The sequence below is a fragment of the Colletotrichum higginsianum genome, chromosome 1 (assembly GCF_001672515.1).
Source record: "Colletotrichum higginsianum IMI 349063 chromosome 1, whole genome shotgun sequence".
NCBI classification, from domain to species: Eukaryota; Fungi; Ascomycota; class Sordariomycetes; order Glomerellales; family Glomerellaceae; genus Colletotrichum; species Colletotrichum higginsianum.
The window spans coordinates 4,336,246-4,359,282 of NC_030954.1; the positions used below are offsets into that span (position 1 = coordinate 4,336,246).

The window sequence follows — 23,037 nt, forward strand, 5'->3', positions numbered from 1 at the left end:
AAGGCATGTATATGGGTGTCCGGATAGAGACCTACAGTAAGTACCTCCTTGGTATAATCAAGCAACCAGACAGGTGTGGCTGGGAACTTGACAGGCCTGGGGCAGGCGCGAAGACCCAACTAGGCTAGGTAGATAGGTACTGACGGGAGGTGGATCCCACTTTACGCGAAATTCGCGGTCAGGAAGCCGTAGGCGCGTCCCACGTCCCACGTCGTTGTCCCGTCGCAGTTGATGCCCGCCGCAAAAACACTCTCTCCTCCCCAAAACATCACCCCTAAAACCACCATTTCGACCGGACCTCTGCCCACGCGACTCCCCTTCCACCTCTCTCGCTGCTCAGGTTTCTGCGACTTTGACAAGTATCTTCCATCTCGCTTTCGCAAACTAGATCAAGGTCGCCGCCGCTCATTCTTCACGATGTCGATCGTATCGCTTCTGGGTGTTCAGGTCCTGAACAACCCCGCCAAGTTCACGGACAAGTACGAGTTCGAGATCACCTTCGAGTGCCTCGAGGCCCTAGAGAAGGGTATGCGACGTTCTCATTCCATGCTGGCCCTGACATTATGTCATTTTCGTATTTTTTTCTTCTCATTTTTTACTGACAAATCTTTCAACAGACCTTGAGTGGAAGTTGACCTATGTTGGCTCGGCTACTAGGTCAGTCGTAGTGTGGATTTTTCACATACACCGCCATTCGCTAACAATTGCACTACAGCGACCAGTATGACCAGGAGCTCGACAGCCTTTTCGTCGGACCCGTCCCCGTCGGTGTCAACAAGTTCGTCTTCGAGGCCGATGCGCCCAACACGTCCCGAATCCCCGACGCCGATATCCTCGGTGTCACTGTCATCCTTCTGACGTGCGCCTACGATGGTCGCGAGTTCGTCCGCGTCGGCTACTACGTCAACAACGAATATGACTCCGAGGAGCTCAACGCAGAGCCTCCTGCCAAGCCCATCATCGAGCGCGTCAAGCGCAACGTTCTTGCCGAGAAGCCGCGCGTGACTCGTTTCGCCATCAAGTGGTATGTTGTCAACAATGCGGAGGAGAAAAACACGAAACAATAGTGGAGCTAACCAAGTCGAATAGGGACAATGAGGCCTCTGCGCCCGCCGAGTTCCCCCCTGAGCAGCCTGAGGCCGACCTTGTTGCCGATGAGGAGGAGTACGGCGCCGATGAGCGCGATGAAGAGGATGAACCAGAGGCCTCTATCGTCGGTGCCAATGGCGAAAAACCCGCTGGTGAAGATGCTGAAATGGCTGGTGTCGAGAACGGCGAGGGTGACGTTGCCCCGGCCGAGGAGGATGAGATGTCGGACGACGGCAGCGTGGACATTGAGGGCGAGAGCGAGGACGAGCTGGAGGAAGAGGCCGAGGGCGAGGGCGAGGGTGCCGATGACGATGCGATGGACGTGGACTCCTCCTCGGCCAACAAGCCTGCCGCTACGATTAGCAAGGCCGCGGAGGTCATTATCCGCTAAGCAGCGCTCGTGGACGATTGTTTTGACGCTTTAACAACCATACCCTTACCCTCCCCATCTATTGTCGCCGACGTTGGAGAGCATTTCACTAGAAGATGCGCAGGATGGCGGTTTACACGAAGAATACGACCTGGACGATGATTGCATAAGGTATTCGAGCCATTGAGTATAGACGAGGTGGCCTGAAGGGATCAAGTGCGCCCGAGAGGGCCTTGATGCTAGTAATTAGATGCAAATGATATATTTTTCTGTGGACCTGTGTTTGGACGTCGGGTTTCTTCTGTCATGGTCAACTACGGAACGCGTCAACAATGAGGATGGCCCCCAAGTGTTCCAACAACACGGATATCTGCTCGAGGCCCCTCTCGGTGAGAAGAAGAAGCAGAAATTCACGCCAAGATCGATGCGACGAAGCAATGCGGCATTGCGGCATAATCTAGCGCGTTCCTCTGCATCGTGCGATTGAGACATTTTCAAACAAACGGTCAGCGGGTTATTCTTCGATGCGAAATGCTTAGATATGTACCCCAACATGCAGCGACCAAAACATGCCCCTCACCCTTCATTTCCCCCGGCTCTGACGATCCACACACCACGTGAAGTGAAGTCTCTTCGCGACATAGCGCCATTCACAACGGCCAAGGCAGCCATAACAGCGATCATGACAAGTTCTGAGCCGCGAAAAGCCGCGCCGGTGACCGGCGGCGCATGCACGACAGCCTTATTTTCCGTTTTGGTGGTGATCGCTGGCCGACTCCGGTCCCCTTGCACACACACACACACTCTCTCTCTCTCTCTCTCTCTTTTTCTCTCCCTTTCTTACTCTATGCTACCTCGGCATTTACACCTTGATTCCAACTTTACGCGCCGCGATTCTGCATATCCCCTCCCTCCCCTTCCCTTGCGCCACAGTGCATCCAACCCGCTGTCCTGCGTCATACTCTCCTTAGTTTCTGGGCGCATTCAGATGCATACGGGGAACGCTTCCGTGCCCTCTATCCCCAGTGAAATGGCCTAAAGCTTGATTTCGGTGTCGTTGGCCGATCATCGCACCGTTCTCAGTGTGGCCGAGGAGTCATTCTCATTCCCCATACCGGTTGTCTTGGGTCTTTTCCTTCCTCGCCCATACATCCACTACATGCTCCCAGCGGAGGCCCCCCATGCTCGAGTCGAGGATTCAGCTTCCGCGGGCTCAGCCGCATCTAAAGTTGATTAATATCTGAGGAGGGAGGGAGGGGGGGAGGTAAAGAGGCTGCCTGGGCTAGTGCACACACAGTTGGACATAAGCGGCAGCCTCGACATGTTGCGTTTGGTCGCCTCGCTTTGAACGTTTCGTAGGCTGTGCAAATGAGTATTAGAAAAGACCGACCGTCAGAGGGACGGCCTGCCGTTTTCTCTCACACCTCTTCTCTCTTCCTCTTCATCAGCCATATTCATTCCGTCACCATTGGGTTTGACCTCTTCCTGAGGAAATCCTTTAAAGACCACCCACCATGCCAACTCAGACTCCCGAAGAGCTTCTCAGGGCTGTCGAGGCTAGCCACGAGCAATACCTTCGCAGCCTGCGAAGTCTTCACGAATCGCTGGCCAGCGCCGTGAGAGAACGATCGGAGCCCCGAACGACACCCAGTATTACCTTGCCGACATCACCCGCCTCGCGACTATCCAATAGCCCATACCAGAGTCCGGTCCAGAGCCCGGTGCAAACATCCCAGGCGGCTTTTCCATCGGCGTCATATCGTACTCGCAGCTCAACCTTTTCCGAGCCTATCGAGAAGCGACCGCTTACCAACGGCAGCGAGAAAGACCACGTTCCGGCCTCGGTTTACTCGGGACTCGAAGTCGAGTATCTCCCCTTGCTGGATGTCGCAGCCCCCCGCGAGGCTTCAGGCTCCGATGGCACTCTCACTCCATCCGCCTCGAAGCTCATTGAGCGGGTGTCTTGGACCGACAGCCAACTTCTCCATCATCTCAAGCATTTCAACTTCACCGGCGGCGCCGCCATTGCCCTGACAGACGTGATCAAGCGGCAGACCGAGATCGATGAGAGGACAGACTTCGGGACCTTTGCCGCCTACGAAAGTCAGGGCTACGTCAGCTCAACCTTTGAGCTATACGACGTCGACACGAAGGGGGCGCCTCGTCATGTGGGTAAGCAATCGGACCGGCAGCCCCAGGGCGTTGCGCCCGACGTCGCCCCATCCCCAAGCCAGATTGTCGACGCGCCGACTGTTTGGAACGCACTCAAGGGCATTCACGCAGACGGCCAAGCCGTTGGTCTCGTGACAATCCTCCAGGAGCCTTCGGCCCTCATGCTCGGCGCCCTGCACATGACCATGTCGCCATACTTTGACATGACGGAGCTCCTCAATCACTTCATCACAGACCACGAAAACAACGGCAAGACGACCGCCCATGTCCACCGCGCCTTCGCCCGTGACCCGTCCCCCTCGCACCTCCGCCAGCGCAGCTTCTTCTTCGTCTTCAAGTACTATACCGTCGTCGGCGACGGCCTCGAGCCCGCCCCCTTCCAGAAGTACGACAAGCGCCCGCCCGACCGCCGCTCGCGGGACCACATCGACATCGCCGAGTGCAGCTCCATCCTCGCCCTCTCGCTCTCCGGCCCGCCGCGCCAGTCCGTCAAGCAGACCCGCCGCCGCGAAGGGCCGCAGGAGGGGTTTCTCTTCGACACCTTCGCGCCGTGGCACCTGCTCTCGATCCAGTCCTTCCCGGACGATGAGCACACTCTCCGCGGCGGCGACGCCGAGTCCCAAAAGACCTTCTTCTCCGGCCCGTGGGCATTCCTCGACGCCCTGGTGACGGAGTACCGCGACGCGACGAAGCGGAACCTCGCCCTCCATGCCCGCATCGCCAAGCTCATCACCCCGCCAACCGACTTCATGTTCGACGCCAGGCTGCGCGACAAGCTGCTCTTCGAGGACAAGCACTTCACCTACATCCGGCGGTACTTCTGGGCCTATAACACGCTGGGCGTCGTCAACGAGGGCCTGCGCGCCATGCTCGCCGCGTACCGGGACACCTTCCCCGACGACTTCTGGGAGGGCCGGCACCCGACGCTGTGGCCGCACCCGTCCCCGGACAGCTCCGAGGGGAGGGCGTACCGAGACAAGATGATGCCGCTGCGGTCGGACTTGGAGAGGGCATGCCGCGACCTGGAGACTGTGCACGCCAAGAACGCCGCGACGCGCAAGGAGATTGAGAACCTGAGGGACCAGCTCTTCAGCGGGAGCTCGATCAAGGAGTCACGACGGGCCATCGAGCAGGGCGACAACATCAAGGTGTTGACCCTGGGGTCCATGGTGTTTCTCCCCCTGACGTTCGTAACTGTAAGTACAACTCCCCCCTCCCCTCCCCCGGGGTCTGTGTTCCGAAAAAACTGGTACTAACTCTGCTCGCAGTCCGTCTTCGGTATCACGGAATTTACCATCCCCGCGCAGGATTGGCGCTTCCCCGTGACCATGGTCTGCGTCTGCGTTCCCTTCATCCTGGCCCTCATTCTCCTGCAGACGCGCGCGGGGTACTCGCTTGCCAGGCACACCTTTGCCGCTCTCACGTGGCCGTTCCGCCTCTTGGCGAACGACGGGGCCGGGGACACGTTTCCGCCCGCGATTGCTATGCCTGCGGTCGAGGCGAGACCGCGCAGAAAGAGACGGCTCACGAGTCGAAGGCCGCCTTCGCCACAGCCGCCGGCTCAAGAGAAGCCTCAGGAGGCGAAGGAAGCGGGGCTAGGGTCGTGGTTGACTTGGGGACTGGGAAGAAGCAACGTCAATACGAGGGGAGATGATAAAGAGGTGGGTCAGGAGGGCGATGTCCTGGTGTTTGGTCATGTTTAACGTCCGATTCAACGCTGTGGCTTTACACATAGATATAGATAGATGTAGTGATATATCATAGGTAGCTTTGGTTGAGCAACCCATTTGCAAACCCATCCGCATGTACTACTAGAAAACACGTAAACCCCTACGACTGTTTGACCCAAACAGCGCGACAGGACACTGGTAGACATCAACACCCTATAAGCCGATACGGGAGATCGTAGACCGGCCAACACCCGCCGCTTCTACACCCAGAAACATTATACCAACACCATATCACATCTACCTGGTCTACACTGCAACCAAGCATGGTGGCGGCCTCACCCATCCTTCCCGGCTCCTTCACCCACTGCCTCCAGCCCCCACTACCGCCGTTAAACATTTCCCAGACTTCGACCTTCGTCAAAATTGGCTTTCGTGACCACGTAAGCAAACCGCGTAACCTCCTCAGTCAGCCCCCCGAGTCCCCTAGGTGCCCTTCATCCCATCAGTCGACATAAGAGTACCAACCCGCCGCCGTGACACGCCAACCTAAAGGCATGAACCCAAATAACAGTATTCTCAAAAGTATCTACTTCCCCCAATCCAACCCGGAATCACGGAAGTTTCTCAGAAAGGCATCCGTCCGTTTCCCCTTTCCTCGCATCTAGCTCCTCAACGTAGCCGGCCTCACTCACACTCACACTCACTCACAGACACATGCCCCTCTTCTTGACCACTCGTCCCATACCCACAGACCAACCATACGCTATCTCTCACCCTTCCGCCGTTTGCAACCACCACTGCTGAAACACAAGTAAAAATCACGTCACGAGCAACGTGGCAGATAGGGGCTGGGCTGAGCTGGGCTCTCACGTCAGCTATCCCACCCTCTCCCAGGCTCGATATCGGATGGGACTTGTTGCCCCGGGGCAGTCCCCGATCACGTCTTGTTTGCCTTTCCTTACTGTCACAGCAGGTAGTCTGTACGTCAATACGTTAAACGAACTCATCCATGGCGCGGAAGACAGCCTTTCTCAGGAACAATCTCAATCTAGCAAGTCTGGCCTCAACGAATAGGTTCTCACAGCACAAACATCAGTCATGCATGACATTGGCAAACACAGCGAGAGCCTGCTTCATGAGGAACCTGATCATCATCCACGTCATTTCATTTCTTCTCGTCCCTTCTCTACCGTATCATTTAGACATGAAGTATTCTTCTTAAGAAAAAGCGGGACATACACCAATGCCCCCGGACCAGCCGAACACACCCGCGCTGTCATCGCGCATCAAGACGTGGACTCAAAAGAGAATGAAAAAGGTACTGAAAAAAACAGACCAGAACCTGCAAAAGCAAGGGGGGGGGGGGGGGGGGGTTAAGGAAAAGGGGAAGGAGGGGGGGCAAGGTGTCTTCTGGGTTTGGCTGCATGAGAGCAATTAAAATAACGTAGCAGGTAAATCGAGAGAGAAAAGGCCTACAAGCCCCGCCGTCTGTACGCCAGTATAATGTGAGGCATGAGGTCGAAAGGGTAAAACTAAGCTCCCATATCCACGGTTGTAATCTTATACATGACCTTGTCCAGAGTTTGCCGCCTGACGAGGAAGCGCAGGAAAAACAAGGATCCAGGCAGATGCAAAAGAGACAGATAGAAGACGCCGGTATGCGTATTGATGTTTAACGATGGTCGAGAAGTGAATTAGGGGCAGTCGTAGCGAGGGGGTTTCATAAAAACGGGTTGAGAGAGCAAGGAAGCAGTGGCGTATACAAATGCTAGAGCGGGAAGTCGAAGGCGGCGCAGCGACGGAGACGAAAACGTCGTGGTATCAGGTTTCAAAGAAATGCCGAGAACGCCCAATTCCATGAAAAGCCAGTCGAGGGTATCTCCGGGAGGAAAAGTTGTACAATCGAAAGTTGGGAGACCCATAGTGCTGGCGTTTACCAGCCCTTCTTTCTTGCGAACCGCTTGTTTAGCAGAGTGAGGACCTTGGTGACATTGAACTGTACGTATTCAAGGTCCAAGTCGTCCTGGCCATCTTTCTGCATCTCAAGCAGGTCGTCAAGTTTGAGATCCAACTCAAGGAGACCACGGTTCCGTCCTGTATCATAGTCAGCTAGGTGTTTTCTGTAGTGGTTTGTACAGTCAGCTTACCCTTGTAGTGGAGGGAAATAACGAAAGTTCCCGGCAGAGGGCTCGTGAAGTTGAAGTAAATGTTGGCTCTGCGGTTGTCCGGGACGTTGCTCTTCTGGATGACGCCCTCCTTCTCCAGTTGCTGGTGGGTGAACTTGTAAGGCCCAAGGACCTGTTGTTTTTGCTGCTTTCGCTTCGTCCCCTCACTCTGCGACCGCACGTTGTGAAGGTAGCTCTTGTATGTCTCCAATTGACCCACGAGGTACGTGTTGTGGTCACGGATGGTCTTGTAGACCTCCTCCAACTTGCTCGTCTCCTGAATGACACCGTCCTTGAGAGAACCAAGATGCTGTAGTTCCTGCTCAACCTCGTCGCGCAATAGTCCAAACTGATCGCTTTTGTCAAGGACCTTCAGTTCCTGCAGTTGCGACAGCAACTCCATGGCTCTGATGCCCTTGCGAACCATGACGGCGTCGTTGCGGCTCGTAGCCGCAGCGTCCGCGACTCTCTCCAGTCGCAGGGGTCGTCGCGCAACGCTGCTGTTGGAGGGAATCGATCGCATGATCTGCACAAAGACGGATTTGGCTTCCATAAAGTACACTTCCTCTTGCGTGATGTCGAGCGCCGCAGTCAGGTCGTCGATTGCCGTCTCCCATCTGCTGAAGAGGGGGAGGTTGATGACGCGGTTCTCCTTGCGGGGAACCTGCGCCGGGGCGCCCCCAAGTTCCGACATGATGATACCCAGATGAGAGTTGTCGTCCTTACAAAGCTCGCCGTTATGCTTCTCGATCAGGGCGTGCATGGCATAGATTTCGTTCAACGTGATGGATAGTTCCAGATCCTTCTTGGAAAGTGCGACGTAGTTGTCCATCTCCAGGCTCTCATAGAAGTCTCCCACTTCGCACAGGTCGAGCATGAACTTGTTGATGCGTTCCTTGTTTTGGTGAATGAACGGCTGCAGCTTCGCCATGTACGGCTCCTTGGCGTACGAGGGTTTGTTGGCCAGATTCTGCAGCATCTTTGCAATCAACGTCAGTGTTCTCCTCGGGCGCTCGGCAGGCTGGCCGTCGATAAGCATGTATGACTTTGGTGTGACGATGGCGGGGTTGATGAATCGCAAGAAGAAAAAGCCGCCGATCAGAGTGCAAATAACCTGGTCATTAGCATCGGGGTACTTGCGCTTTGTCAAGCTGCGGATCTGCTTGCATATCCACCTGATGCCATAAGGAGCCTCCTCGAGGCCGTCGATGATGGTCGTCAAGAAGCCGTTAGCAATCTCGGTGAGCATGGTCAGGCGCGGCTCGATAATGGCTTGGACCTGCGAGTTCTCGGCAGCCTGCTCGGCAGTGATGCCCTTGGGAAGGGAAGCAGGCAGCGTGCCAGTGTCCTCCTCGATCTGCTCAATCATGCGCTCGTAGACCTTGAGAGGGTTGATCTCCAGGTCGAGATCCTTCAGCTCGATCAGACTATTGATTCTATCCGCCAGGACTGACTTCAGGAAACTTTGACCTGGTCCTCTCCGTGTGTAGGTCGTCATCATTCGCGACACGGGGGTGTTGGCGCGCAGAAGCGATGAGTATTCGGGGGTATTGTCGAATTGGTATGTGAGAACAGACTGTAAGACCTGGTTAGCGTGAATTCTTGGGCGACGGCTTCGGCCGACAAACCTGGAACATGGTCAGGAGCAGGTGCTCTTCGCGACTCTCGTATTGGTTTCCATAGATGGTGAACATGACGGTCTGAAGAAGAGAGTCGATCTCAGACATGGATACCAAGCGGCACAAGTGCGCAATGTGTCTTGGCTCGGATTGCAGCAAGAACATGAGGTTGCCGTACTTTTGCGTCTTGTCGTCGTTGGGGAACGCACCCTCCTGCATATCGGTGGCGTCTTCGAGATGGCTAGCGACCTCGTTCTGCTCCTCCAATGCCATTCGATTCTGGATGAGCAGAGCAATTCGTGAATCGAGGTATCGCACGTCCTTTTCAAGGACGAAGTTCTTCTTTGATTGCGAGGAGATCTTGGACTTCAACTCGCGAAGGATTTTCTGGGCTGTGGAATAAAGGGTCAGCGGGCGATGGCCGGGTCACTGCAGATACTGTTTAGCATACCTTTGGCTAGGTCATCCTCAATCTCCAGGTCAGTCTCGTTCGCCGACATGGACATGTACAGCGCGGACATGGAGTACCGCTTGGACTGGCGGGCGGACCGCGATCCATCATAGGAGGACATCGTGTTTTGGCGGGAAAGGGGTTGGAAGGAGGACGAAGAAGCGGTTGAAGCTCGAGAAGGCGTTTGCAACATAACGGACATGTTGACGAACGCTCTAGGTGACGAGTTTGCGGAGGCGGGTAAGTCACCCAAGCGAGCCCCTATGGTCGATTGAGGTCTCGACGTCGCCTACGAGGATAACACGACGATTGAGGCCGGTCGGTCAGTCTGTAAATGGACGACGAAGACGCGGTGCGACTTTGGTTGAGGAAATTGGTAAGGCGACTCAGGGGGATCCAGTGTGAGTTGAGGAAGAAGATTTCCGATCGGGGTCCAGAAATCGGAGATGTTGTTGCAGAGCAGTTGCGACGCGAGAAAAGGAGAGCGGTTCGCACGACGTGGCTGCGAGGCGGAGATGGAGGGGGTGTGGCAGAATTGGGGGGGGGGGAGGACTGCGACGAACGAGAGACTTGAGTCGAAGCGAGTCGTGGTGGTCGTGCGGGAACTGGGTCGGTTAGAGTGTGGTTGACGGCTGCAAGTGTGTGTCGGGTGTGTGTGCGAGTACGGAGTACTGGGGGCAGAATGGGTAGTCGTCCAGCGAACGCCACGAAACACTGATTGATGTGCGAACCACGCAAAAGAAAGCCAGCAGATGGAGTGAACAGAACAGCGAGCGCCCAAGATGGCAGACTTCGAGAATGCGAAGTTGGGTTTTTTGTGATGTTTCGAGCGGAAGCTTCGTCGGGGGGGCCAGTCTGACGGATATTGCTTTTGGATAACCTGATAGGACGGCACGATAAATAAAGGCGCTGTTTTAGCTTTGGCAGGCGCGGCCGCAAATGTGTGGGCGGCGGTGATCAAATTAAAATCGAGCCTAGGAGCGGCGAGGTTCCAGATCCAGTCAGATAATTGGGGACTTGGGCTTCTTTGGGGGTGTGTCTGAATGGTGCGTCGGTGCTGATGAGTCGAGCCGACTGGCATGAGGAAGAGGGAAGTATCCTTCGAAATTGTCTGTAGGCGAGATGCCAAAGGCTGGGTTGTTGTATTTGTCTGGTGCTTGCAAGAAGGAAAACCAAGGGAGAGAAGAGAATAGGATTAAAAGCAGGAGTATGGGGCATGTGTGTGAGTAAGTGAGAGAGTGAGAGAAAGAGAGAGAGAAGGGGGGGAGGGAGTGTTGAATGTCGGATGGTGCATGGAATGAGGACGGGGTCTTCTGGGGTAAGGTGGTATCTGAGGCAAGCAAGTACAGAGATCGGCCACCGCCTCAAGAGGAAAGGAGGGGAGGTACAGCTAGGTATGACCGCGTAGGGCGGTGGCTCGGAACGTGCGAAGGAGGGACAAGAAAGTTGGACAAGTAATTGTGCGACTGGGGAGGAGGGCGTGTCGTGTACAGTAAGTACTCTGTACTGGAGGCATGAACAGAAAAAGCCGTAGTGCAGCAATGCAGAGGGGAGACAGAAAGATCAAGGTATCTCGTACGGATAGGATGGATGCCTAGGCTGTGTCGGAATAAAAGGGATGGGATCAATTACAGTAGGTAGGGGCAGCGGACGGACAGGCAGGCACAAGGCAGCGAGCGACCAGGTACCGACTTTCGGGGCTCAATAAGAGGGTTCTCTCATGTACCCTGCTTTACCACCCAGTAGATACAGATACCCGACAAAGTCAGGAGGACAAGTGGGGTTTGTGCAGCGGAAAGGTTGCACAAAATGGTGCAAGGATTGGCATAATTGGAGGGTCAAGCTTGGATGAGTAAGGGTGTGTGTGAAGGCTTGATGGGATGGGGAGGGGGGGCCAATGTCGAACCTGATCCAGGGACGACGAGGACGGGGAGTCCCTGGCCGGGGTTCGGAAGAGTCCTGCAACCTGCAGATCCAGCCGGTCAGGTCAGTCTGCATCTTGTCAGATGATGGACGCTTGGATTTCAAATCCCAGAACTGCCAGACGCAAGAGGCAAAAGGATGAGTTCAGGAAATTGGGGCGGAATGAGTTGAGTAACTGAGAGACTGAGAAGAGGAGAGAGTGAGCCTGAGTGTGAGTAAGTGTGAGTGAGTGTGAGTGACGGAACGAGTGAGTGAGCGGACGAAGAAGCGCGTGTACGGTGGGGGAGGATGTGGAAGGACCCACCGGGGAGGGATGGGAAGGAGAGTGGAGAGCGGCCCCCTTGCCTCGTGCGCGCGATGCGGAGTGGTTCCTGTCTTCAGGCGATGGATGGGTGGGCGAGTGGGCAGAAACGACCATATTAGATACGTACCTACCGAAGTGCGAAGTACCTACCTTTAGCCTTTATCAGGACACGCAAGACAGTCTGCCAGCGGGCGTACAAACCTTAGGGAACAGATACCCATGATTGATGCCACAGCTGCTGCCTGACCGGCGAGGGGTTTCGCGGAAAGAACGAAACTTGCGGGACAGCAGGTAGTCACTCTCAACCTCTCCGCGGACTAGGCCAAGATCACAACAACAATACAGATTTAAGATAGAGCAGATGCCCGTCTTGCTGGCGCGACGGCGGTTCCTTTGACAACCTAGGGGGTCCAACGCGAAACATGATTCCAAGAATGAACAAATGGTTTGACAACCTCGTCTAAGAAGCTCAAGAATCCTGCAGTGCTGTAGACGTGTCTGTCTGCCGAACATGTCTCTTGTGGTGTCTTGAACATGGGCTTGTGAGCCCGTGTAACGTCCGCCCAAGCTGCTCGTCGTGCCGTCCTTCGAAGCGATGAGCCTGACCCGAAGTCCAGAATGGAGGACAGAGTGCCTCGGACCGTGTCAAGTCAACACAGAGCAGAACGGTAAGCAGATCCGTCAGCCTTCGGCCCAAGACATCAAGCGATTGCTGCAACACCCAGTAAGGTAAGAGCAAATGTCGTGTATATTGCATTGTTGGAAATGCATACGTTGGCCTGGTACTGTACGGGTATACCATCACCACCAGCCACCACTACCTAAGTACTTACATCGTCCACAGATGAGGAGGTGGGCGGGCGTCCGTCTGTACTTTGGGCCCAACTTCCAGGAAAGGGAGCAACCTACGCGGGAGTCGCAACCAGACGGGAAGTAAAAAAAAGAAGAAGGAATCAAAAGTCAGGAATAAGGAGACCCCACGCAACAGGGGCCAAAAGGAAAAAGATGCATGTTGTGTTTGTCCCCGCTCCTGCTGCAACGCCAGAAATGTGTTTGAGAATTCTGCAGGGGTTCCATCGCTCCTGCCCTGCCACTGATGCAAGTGCGGTGCCGCCAGCTGATGCCACTCCTGTCGCCACTGCTGCTCACTTACCACCACACAGTCACAGTCGGTATTACCTACCTAGGTACACTACTACCCATCTAGCAGTACGTACCTCATGCCCCTCGTGGTAGCCCATCGCCGCCGGCAGGGGAAGCCCAGTACAGGGACCGAATGGTCGCCAGGGGCCAAGATTGAAGAGCAAAGAGTAACAACACCTCAATGTCTGCTATCGGTTGTCTGCTGTCGATACCATCTCGCGCCGTCACGTCCCAGCAACCAGCACATGACTTCCTATCCTATCTAATGTATGTACTGCCGGTCTACGCGATAATAGGCAGTCAGGCAGTCCCATCACATCAGTGCGCAGGCAGCGGAAATGGAAGGGCAGAAGCCGGTGCCACAGACCAACGGCCACGCCCCTTTCACCGTTTGATGACATTCGCCTCCCTTTCCTCCCCGTTACACGTCCAGTAACACGGTAATCCCGTCTGCCTGGGTTCGGCTTGGGAATTTTCCTCGCCAGTCACTCGAGACAGCTCGCCATCCGACGGCCGCTCGTCTCTTTCATTGGTGCATTGGCGTCGTCATTTCTCAACGAACGGACATCTCCGTGCGCACTTGCTTGCATCAAACTCGTCAGCCTGTGCTGCCGCGTCGTCATTCCAGCGACCTTGCCCATCGTCGCGTGTTGCTGTTGCAGGTGCAAACGTGCGTACGGGCCAGAATGCAGGTGGCTGCGACTCACTTGTGCCTCAACCAACACCGTCAACAGACGACGTCCTAGCATCCTGAGGGTCCCCAAACTGCGGGGCCGCCTTGCATCCTGTTACACTCTGCTGTCCCTGCCTTAATTACAGATCAATCCGCCGCTGGGGCCGCCGGGGCTCGCGGGCTGGAAGAAATCCCCAAAGCCTGGCAAAATGGACGGTTTCCATAACCCGAGCGTCGCGCACTAACAGACACCTGCTAGAAATAACATTTGCCCATGATAGTGTCTGTCCTGCCAGCATTGTTGGTGGCGGCATCTGCAACAAGTTCTCAGCAGGTCATCCTGGCAGAGTGGCATAACGAACGGGTCAACCACAGAACCCAGCAGAGTCCGGCTTTTCGGTTCTCACGAGGTTTCATGCATTTTACCTTTCTGACGAGACCTGACAGAAACCGAAATGCAGCTGCCAAGAAACGACGAGGCATCAAAAATAGCACGCAGGCTCTCTCGCGGCAGACTCTAGAAGCATCAAGGAACCACTACCCACAGACTCGGGGGTATCATACCGTACTGAACACCGTACTTTTGGCTTCCTCGCTTTCACACGATCAGATGGAGAAACCGCCAGAACCCCACATAAACCTAAGAGCTCTGGGCGCTGGCTTTCCTGGGCCAAGTTCTAGGAACGAGGTTGAAACCTGACCTTTGCCGTCGTCGTTAGCCGTCTTTCTGATCGAGAAAATTGCCATCGTTTATGCATTCAAGAGGCGCAGGCAGGCTTGAAACCGTTGGGGCTTTTTTCGGGGGGGGGGGTTCCAGCTGCGCGTCTCGAGCCAGCGTCCATTGCACATGCACATGCTTCAGAGCAGCATGGCACTGGGTCGGTCTACAATCAGCCACTCACAAACGCCCGTGTGGTCCCGTTAACTCTTTGGTCTTATTTTCCTCACTGCCTGCACGATGCGAGCTGCGTTGCCATCTTCGCGCTTGTCCTGGTTACTTTTCGGGGTGTCTGTAGCAGAACGAGTCGATAGCGTTCACGCAACCCCGATTCGACCGGCTGACCAGCCGAGCACAGGTGAGTCGGCCGCGGCCCGTGTGCTCGTATAGCAAGTTCGGTGTCTTCAACTCTTCGATAACGACGAACAGCGGCTTGCCGGTGAGCGCCACCCCTCCCTATGCTAGCCGTGCCCTTAGTCACGGCCGGTTTGACTTTGACAATGTCGATCGGTTTCTGCACCCCAGAGACACTTACTTACAGGGACCAAAGTCGGAAGTCGGACACGCTTGGTCAGATCAGGCAGGCCCACATGCCATTCCGAGAGCGGTTGGGCGGGAAGTGTGAAAGGGGGAAGCCCAAAAGAATCAACCAGGAATTTTCTTGTCGGGGCGCGTGCCCTCCCGGCCCATCTCATCTTAGGAACTATTCCCGCACTCTCTAATCCGCATCCCTGACCTGATGACTCCAGATCCTCGCTTCCTCTCGGCTTCGGTCAAGGACAATGGGGGTGGAACGGCTCCCCCTCGAACCCTGTCAAGCTCCAAGCCACCCAGCAACTCGTCATCTTCCACCACCAACGCGATCGCCCCGTGACATCCGATCATGGCAGCAAGACGTTGTGTTCGGCAGCTGAATGCGAACCGAAGCGTCCGCATTGCCAGGAGTCGACTCGGCGCTTAATATAATTTCAATATCCCGGTGGCATGCGCCGGAACACTCTGCATCTGAGGGCGTGGCAGACATTGCGGGAAACCTAATTCTCTCGGCGGCCCTCGCTGCGGCCCGTCCGCGATATAAAAGGGTTTATCGATTGTGAAGCATCGGGTCCCGGGGTCGGTGGCCAGGAACCAGACGTCCGGAACTGGTCGTCACTTGTCTGATGTCATTTACCTAGCATCCCACGCCCTGGCTGTTGTTGGTCTGTTGCCGCACATCGATCTTTTCTGTCTCACTGAACCGAGGGGAGACATAGATGGGCCCGAATTTTGGGCAACGCGTTGATCTAGCATGCTGGCTGTCGAACTCGCATAATGGTGTAGTCCACACGCAGACAGACAGATGACGCTCAGCCTTGGGATTCGAACATATCATGGTGGCGCCTTGATCGCAACGACTGTCCGTGTTGGGCACCCAAGCCCGTCACCGGGGCCAGACGGCGCCCCGTCAGCGAGGAAAAGGGGTCTCGGTCGCCACCGGTGAATTGACAGTTGCGAACATGACTTCGAGGCCGACCCTAATAGCATCAGCGTGGCTTACTCTCAAGGCTTGCCAACACCAAACAGCGCTCCCAAAGACTTTGGGGCTTTGGGAGGGGCAAAGCCAACCAGGGCGTCGATGGACGTAGCGCAACGGAGGCCTGCACTGCCCTGGGCTGGTCAATGCTCTTTCATTTCCCCATGCCCACGACACGTGGGAGAATAGGGTGCGATTTCATAACGATCGCCCCCCCTAGTAGTCGCAGCAGTTCCTGGGCCTTGTTCCTGGGCCTTGTCCAAGAGGATATTGGCTCATCCCAGTAGAGCAGACGACAACACACGCCGCCGCCGACGGATCCAAAAGACAGCTTGACTGTCTTTCAACACCGTTCTGCCAGCTCCGCCTGCAGTCACCGGTGCAGAAAATAGAGCCGCGGCGCGCATCAGCTCGCGTGCGACGGTTGCTCTGCGAGCTAGCAGCAGTGGAGTGGGCCGTCTGCAGGAACCATCTGTAGTATCTGCCAAGAGGCACTCGTACCTGCAGCGTCTCCACAGGCCCGCCGCTGGTGGCATTTTCAGGGGGCACTTTCTTGGCTTCAACCGCTATTGGATCACCAGCAGGGCTTTTCGGCCTGTCGGTGAGAAACTGGATTGCGTCTACTGGTAGTAGTTCAGGCGGCGGCGGACCCGTTTTCCTCCGGCTTGTCTCTCCCATCGTTAACGGCCTCCGTTCACGTTATAGCGCTGTCGTATCCAGAAGTAGCCCTACGAATTCTCTGACCCTATAACAACACTTCGAGGAGGCCTTCTTTTAACATCAGCCCAAAGTATCTCTAACTGAAATACGATCGCTAGCGAACATCTTTCATTACGGTATACATGGGCCACTTGGATTGATTCGGTCATGCCTTACTGGCCTCCCTCCAGCGACGCTGTCTGCGATTGAAGGACCGGGGTGGGCCGCGTCAACCAACATCCAACTTTGCGTTAGTTGGCTCGTGTTGTGCCTCGCTTGAACCAGACGCCCATATCGTTTCCCTCACTCTCAAAACCAAACGAAGTCTTTCCCATGTCGCACAGGGCCATCAGTTTGTTTCAGAGGCGGCTGTCGGAGCTACACGACAGTCGCTCTCTGTTGAGCCACAGAGACACCAAGTCACGAGTCACGGAGATCTTTCAAGCCCATGTAGCACGCATCTGCAGGCGTCTGACGTCAAAGCTCTCGACGACAGCTGTCACTATCCGCGTCCCGAGGACCCTGCAGGAGGGGGCCTCCTTAATCTCCGCGGCCGATCTTCCGTCTTCGGTGACCAGGTTACGACTTGGACTTTTGTTCTGGAGAGCTGTGTCTTGCGTCTTGGTAGGCCTTCAATATTATCTGAGCATTACCACAATTCGGAGGACGGGGCCCACCTCACTGAGGCATTCACCGTACCCGTTCTTTTCCCTATCGTCAGCTCTATGTTTCAAACAAGAGCTGCATGTCAGATTCTTCTAGTGGAGAACCAGATGTCCAAGGCGTCGTAGATCTTTCCCACGCCGTCAAGCCCCCTTGACCCGTCGCTATTTGCCGCGGTGGGGTAAATTGCAGGCCTCCCTAGCCCTAGTGAGAGCAGAAAGCAGTGAGCAAGCGTCAAAGAACTGACGGAGAGAAGCTTGGCGGTCTTCTCGGGCATCTTGTTACAGAGAGCGGTGTCGAAATGACGATGGACGAGATTGTTGTTACGTGTGGCAGAGCCCCCAGGCTGATCGGCGACATGGTTTCAGTCGGCTGACGGCCCAACGTCAACAGGGGCGAGTGCAAGAGGCAGGGTGTTGGTTACCTCATCATATCTACAAGTAGTTCGCAAGATGTTTCTCCCCGGTCTGCTACTTCTTGCTTTTTGTGTGGCGCACCGTAGACTCCTCCATCACGTACAAGAGGTAAAGGAACGCTCACATTTCTTGGCTGGAAGTGCTCACTGGAACATTTTTGCTAGAGATGACATCAAGGCCCAGGGGCGCCGCGGAACTTGCAAGTACCGACGAGATGGCGTTCTTTCACAGGGTTGGAGGCGCGCTGAGACACGGCCAGAAGGACTCCTGTCTGACTTCGTGCCGTTGGAGAACAGGTTTTCGCAACTGTCACACTGGGCCGAATCCAACCCATGTCTAGGACTTTGAGGGTATCGGGTCACAGGCACTCGGGCAGACGTGAGCCGTCCAGAAGCCAGGCGAAGACTAGGAGGGGGGGCTTAATACTTTGAAACCTGGCGCCGGCGGGAGCGTGTGTGATTTCGGTAAACGTCGGCTCTCGAAACGCAAGGCTTGAGGTCTCGTGGGCGGCGAGAGCCTCTGAGCCTGGTCGACGGTCGTTCCGTCGTCTACATTCGGGGATTGCTACAGTCTGGGGCCACTCGGCGAGTGAATATCTCCGAAATGGTGTTGAAACATATTTCAGGATGATCCGCGAATGATTGCGCTTGAGCTGGGTCGAAAAGTAGTGTCCTTGTTCCCCGGCCTTTGCCCTGCTCTGTTGAGACTCTGACGATTTAGAATACAGTTCAGATGCGGACGACAGCTCATGTGAAGTATGCAATTCAAGAGGGCTTGGAGAGGAGAGCTAGTGACGGACAAAGATGACGGTGGTGGGACATTGGGAACGAAGAAGTTGGACGGGCTCATCACGGCTCTGTCCGTCCCTGGAATTCATTGCGCTCTTTCTGCAAGCTGACCAAATGTTGGTGGACTTGAAGCACCTCGATGGTCCTGAGAAAAACGTCCGCCCACTCCGTAGCTATGCCTGGTGCCATGATCCTTCTCGGAACCTGAGACCCATGCCGGGCTTTTGAGAACAAGACTCGCGATGTCCATTGATTTGGGTACTTTGCTCTCAGAAGGGTGAAGACAAGAGCACACGGCAAGGTATAGAGCCACTGAAACGTCCCGTCAACGTTCCTCGATACAGGCAGTACAAACCCACCAACGAAGATCTCGTTCTACCATGAAGTCAACCCTTTGTGGGATCGCGGAGTTGCTTTAGTCAGTTCCAGGACCGAGCGTTACATCATTTTCCCCTTCAACTGAATGTGGCAACGAAGTTTTGGTCGACGTTGTTCTGGTCACGGTGGCAACAACGGCACAAGAAAGGGAGCGAGAGTCTGGGGGTGGGATTGGGGAGCATTCTGCACGAGACACATGTGGGAACTGAAGAACTGAATAATTTAAAACGACTACTTGATGGATATTGGACTAGGCCGTACATTGACGAAAAACCCAAATCAAATAAGACGATCTTCCTCAAGTCCGACTCATGCTATATGCTACCAGGGCGGATGTGCCTACCTGATTTTCTGGGGAATGGGTTATTCTGGCCTTCGCTGGCTTGTTCAACTATCATGAAGACCTCGAAACCGTCCTCCAAACATTTATCCCGATCACTCTATCACGCCACAAGCTCGACATCAGGACCAATTTAACTAACCGGTCTAGACCGGGGAGCAGGTGATATCAGAGTCGAGAGACAGAAGCTCGGAAACCGTACGCTGGTGCGCTTGGAGCAATGTTCTTGGTCTGTCAAGCAGATTTCTCAAAAACTTGATACGTGTAAAAGAGGGAGAGACGATAGAAATGGGTGGAATATGTACTTACTTCGCCAGCCGATCCGGTGTCAACACGAGACCGGCAAGATGCGTTGAGGCAGTTCTAAGAGCCTCCTAGGACAGGGCTCAGAAGGAAGTTGTCGCAAAGAAACCAGGCCATACAGCTGATAAGGTGCTTTATGTTTTTGATTGCTATTGTCTAACAATGTTTTCAAGCGCAGGCCTTCATTCACCCCTTCACGGCGGGCGGACGTCACTCAGGCCCCATTCCAACGTGCGGGGACTCGGCCAGGTGAGCCGATGCAAGTCGAGGTGAAGCCACGTGTACTGCCGCGTCTCGCTTCCAAAAGACAACAAATTCTGCAATGATTTGTTAAGAAGACGTGGCTAAGGGATCCGGGATGGCCCTCGGAGCTATAGATCGATATGCTCTGGTTCGTCAAACAACGGGTCCTCAGGTCAGACAACGGGGGTCTTGGGCAAGAAGCTGGCAGGAATCCCGCGAAGCTTCTGAATGCTGCTATAAGAAACTGAGTTCCTTAGCCGATAAAGATATGTAGACAGGCGGCTTCAGCTGGGAAATATGATTCTAGATTCGGACCTATGACGTCGGTAAATACTTCATAATTGATCGGTCTGTAACCGAATCAAGCTCCTGTCCTAGTCGAGTCACTCGGGAGGTTAGAGGGACCTCCAGGAATAGTATGGGATACAGAAAACATAAGCACAATATAGTGTGACTGCTCATGTTAAAGCACGAAGTGGCATGTACACCATTTTTCGTCATCATGGACGTCTGAGAATGGTATGATACCAGGAACTTTTGTCTACTAGGTTTTGAGACTTTGAAAAATGATCTGAATAACGCTAACAAATGAAGTTGAGACCTCAAGTGTGTATACTAGACATCAAACACCTTGAAGTACTAGTGAAACACGCAAAGACCTATCTCAAGAATGCCACTGTGAGATCCTGCTTAGCAGTCCCTACTGTGATTCACACAACTTCACTTAACAAGTGAATAGCAGCAAACGTGTTTGTGGTTCACAGCAGACCCTTTCAAAAAATTCTTCCAGGACTATATAAATAGGGATCTCTACCCCTTTCAAGTTTAGCTACACGCATCGTGCAAACGCAAATCAAGCACATCTTGGTAACGCATTGCGCCTTCTGACAAGAACAGGCACACAGAAAGCGCGATACCCAATTTCCGTCTTGTTTCTAATGAATGACAGCGGGATTATGTTTGAATCCTTATCTTACCCTTTCATTGTCACAACCTTGCCTTCCCTCGGTGCTTCAACAACATTGGGTTTGATTATCCAGGGATGCCCAAGTCTTCACATCACACGACTCGCCAGCGTCGTTCTGCCAGTAGCGTTCTGTTACCAAGTCATCAATCGTTACACCATTCGCATGATTCACCGACACCTATCGAGTCCGAGGGGCAAGTCAGCTTGTTTCCAACTGTTGCTGATTCCCAGCTTCCAACTCGCGTTGACCCTGCGCCCCGTTTGATGAGCCTGGCCAAGTGTTGTAATTCGAAGAGTGATTCGGGGAAATGGCTGTGGTTTCTGTCTTCAATTCACTTTCACAAATGTACGGGCAAGTGATTCAGGTACGCTCCCATAAAATTCTCTATATCAAGGCGTCCGTTCCTGGGCAGCATTGACTTAATCTCGCAAAGTCTCCACACCGAGCATAGGGCCTCATCAAAACGAGACGCACACACGCCCATTGAATGAACACCCAAAATCGCGTCCGTCTAGAAGGAAACTTCTCAAGTTTGACAAGACGTCTCAGTATTCCAAGCCCAAGGAACCGACTGCGGAAACGATGGATGTTGCGCACACCGAGAGTGCGCAGTTGATCAGTCGGCTCGAGGGCCAGGTGATGATCATACCTGACCTGCGGGGGATGATCAGCCACTGGCCGTCCGGGAAAAACGTCCACTGCAACGTAATCGATGTTTTAATCAACCACTGTCTGCAAGACTGGTGAGTTACGTCGGCCCTTTCGGGGGGGGGGGGGGGGCGTTTGATTATGCTGATAGCGCAGTGATGCTTTCCCGCAAGATTTAGCCAACGTCAGGGACGCCAACCCAACGCTGCTTGCCTCCAGGTGAGTAAGCTTTCGTTGTAGGACGAGAAGGCAGCAACAATAGACCTTGCGCAGTAGTAGTTCCTGACAGTGAGAATCAAGTCTCTGGCCAAACGTATCAAAAAAGAAGCTCAGCACCTTGACGTTGATGGTACTCTGGCAGGGTAAGCTCGATGACTACATCGAGGCCCTGGAGTATCAGAGCCAAGCCAAGTCGAGAGAATTCCGCTTCAGAGTCAAGGAATACATCGCACAATACCTGGAACTTTCAGAGGGACCAAAGGAGCCTGCGACGAGTTCCATCATCTCGACTTTCCAGCCAGTCGCGCGGATGATATGCCAGCAGTACAACAAGGGTGAGTAAGAGTGGGCACTAACTAGTGCGGAGATGAGGACTGACCAGGCTGTGCCAGACCAGCGTCGGAGGCTGAAAGCCAGCCTCTTTGAATATATCGACTCGACCGTGCAAGAGACGCGATATGTCGAGAGTGGAGAGGTACCGACGGATCTCAAGTACGAGATGCTTCGCAAGAAGACCGGGGGCACGGGTCCCCTCTGCTCGTTAGCGGAGTGAGTATCCAGACGGTCTCGGCGTGAAACGAAGGTTTGCTGACGGGAGAAGGTTCGCCACGGGCCTGCAATGGCCGTCTTTTGTTTTCGACTCTCATCCGTACAAGATGATGCTGCAGGCTGTTGCCATCATCGTTGGCCTGTTCGTCCTCCCATGGGTTTCAGGTTGAGAATATAGGCAAGGCAGCGCTGACGACTGTGCAACAGCACGAACGACTTGCTCTCGTTAGGAAAGGAGCTGGTGAGGAACTGCCGTGGACGCGTGAGTTGGCGGCGACTGACACTTGTGCAGCGCAAAGGACGGATTCTCAATGCCGTGCCGGTTCGACTGTGGAACAGCCGAGAGGGCGGCGACCTGGCGTCGGTTGTCAGAAGCATCGTCGATGACATCGAGAAGGCCATCAGGCATTTCGATGCCTGCGAGCGAAGGCTGATCACCAAGAGCCGAGAGGACGCCGATACGACGCGGAAGATAGCTGCAACGCTCAAAACCATTTGCACTGGCAACTTGACTTGGAGGTTTGTATCCATATGGAAGCGTTTCCCCCCACCATGTTAACGATAGGCAGTCTCGCGTGCAAGCGATATAACGTTGGCAAACCGGCTGCTGATGGGAGTTTGAGGCAGGAACTGAGAGCTGGCGAATGAAACCATGGCGACGGAAGGCGAAGGTAATGATGGTGGTAATGGATGGTGATATATACCTATACCTACGGCCGTAGTGCGAGGGCCTTGGATACCCTAGTGAATCAATGATACCCGGCGTTACAGTGAATGGCGTTGACTGACCGCGTGTGCCTAGATCTGAATCGTGATGCATCGCCCTGCACTGGAAAGGGGAACGGGGACCTTGATGACCAGGAAAAGAGGCAAATAAGACGAGGGCGTCAAAAAGAAAGGTGAGGCTTGTTTGGACAGGCCATGCAGTGCCCCAAGTACAGGATTTGTTGGGCTTGGAAACGGTGGGAGTAGCACAGAGTAGCACAGGAGACAAGAGGCACAGGGGGGGGTCT

General features: G+C 54.5%; 6 protein-coding genes across 6 annotated transcripts; 4 read left to right on the plus strand and 2 right to left on the minus strand.

Moving 5' to 3' along the window:
- Nucleotides 1–231: 231 nt before the first annotated feature.
- Nucleotides 232–1,480, plus strand: CH63R_01280 (Histone chaperone; the record flags this gene model as incomplete). The annotated part of the gene is made up of 4 exons (XM_018296255.1): nucleotides 232–526; nucleotides 618–657; nucleotides 716–1,024; nucleotides 1,090–1,480. The coding sequence occupies 4 exons, from the start codon at nucleotides 232–234 to the stop codon at nucleotides 1,478–1,480; spliced, it is 1,035 nt and encodes a 344-aa protein (XP_018164617.1).
- Nucleotides 1,481–2,973: 1,493 nt separating this feature from the next.
- On the plus strand, nucleotides 2,974–5,334 carry CH63R_01281 (GTPase-activator protein for ras-like GTPase containing protein; the record flags this gene model as incomplete). The annotated part of the gene is made up of 2 exons (XM_018296256.1): nucleotides 2,974–4,827; nucleotides 4,900–5,334. 2 exons carry the CDS (start codon nucleotides 2,974–2,976, stop codon nucleotides 5,332–5,334), a joined length of 2,289 nt encoding a protein of 762 aa, XP_018164618.1.
- Nucleotides 5,335–7,234: 1,900 nt separating this feature from the next.
- Nucleotides 7,235–9,738, minus strand: CH63R_01282 (GTPase-activator protein for Ras-like GTPase; the record flags this gene model as incomplete). Its single annotated transcript, XM_018296257.1, has 4 exons — nucleotides 7,235–7,395; nucleotides 7,449–9,042; nucleotides 9,095–9,477; nucleotides 9,537–9,738. The coding sequence occupies 4 exons, from the start codon at nucleotides 9,736–9,738 to the stop codon at nucleotides 7,235–7,237; spliced, it is 2,340 nt and encodes a 779-aa protein (XP_018164619.1).
- A 6,288-nt stretch (nucleotides 9,739–16,026) lies between these two features.
- On the minus strand, nucleotides 16,027–16,488 carry CH63R_01283 (uncharacterized protein; the record flags this gene model as incomplete). Its single annotated transcript, XM_018296258.1, has 1 exon — nucleotides 16,027–16,488. One exon carries the CDS (start codon nucleotides 16,486–16,488, stop codon nucleotides 16,027–16,029), a length of 462 nt encoding a protein of 153 aa, XP_018164620.1.
- A 4,090-nt stretch (nucleotides 16,489–20,578) lies between these two features.
- CH63R_01284 (uncharacterized protein) lies at nucleotides 20,579–20,872 on the plus strand (the record flags this gene model as incomplete). Its single annotated transcript, XM_018296259.1, has 1 exon — nucleotides 20,579–20,872. One exon carries the CDS (start codon nucleotides 20,579–20,581, stop codon nucleotides 20,870–20,872), a length of 294 nt encoding a protein of 97 aa, XP_018164621.1.
- Nucleotides 20,873–21,190: 318 nt separating this feature from the next.
- CH63R_01285 (Terpene synthase family protein) lies at nucleotides 21,191–22,672 on the plus strand (the record flags this gene model as incomplete). The annotated part of the gene is given in 8 exon segments (XM_018296260.1): nucleotides 21,191–21,351; nucleotides 21,413–21,475; nucleotides 21,590–21,810; nucleotides 21,868–22,015; nucleotides 22,026–22,182; nucleotides 22,190–22,265; nucleotides 22,324–22,543; nucleotides 22,594–22,672. Coding segments are annotated over 8 exon segments (1,125 nt in total).
- Between the last annotated feature and the right edge of the window lie 365 nt (nucleotides 22,673–23,037).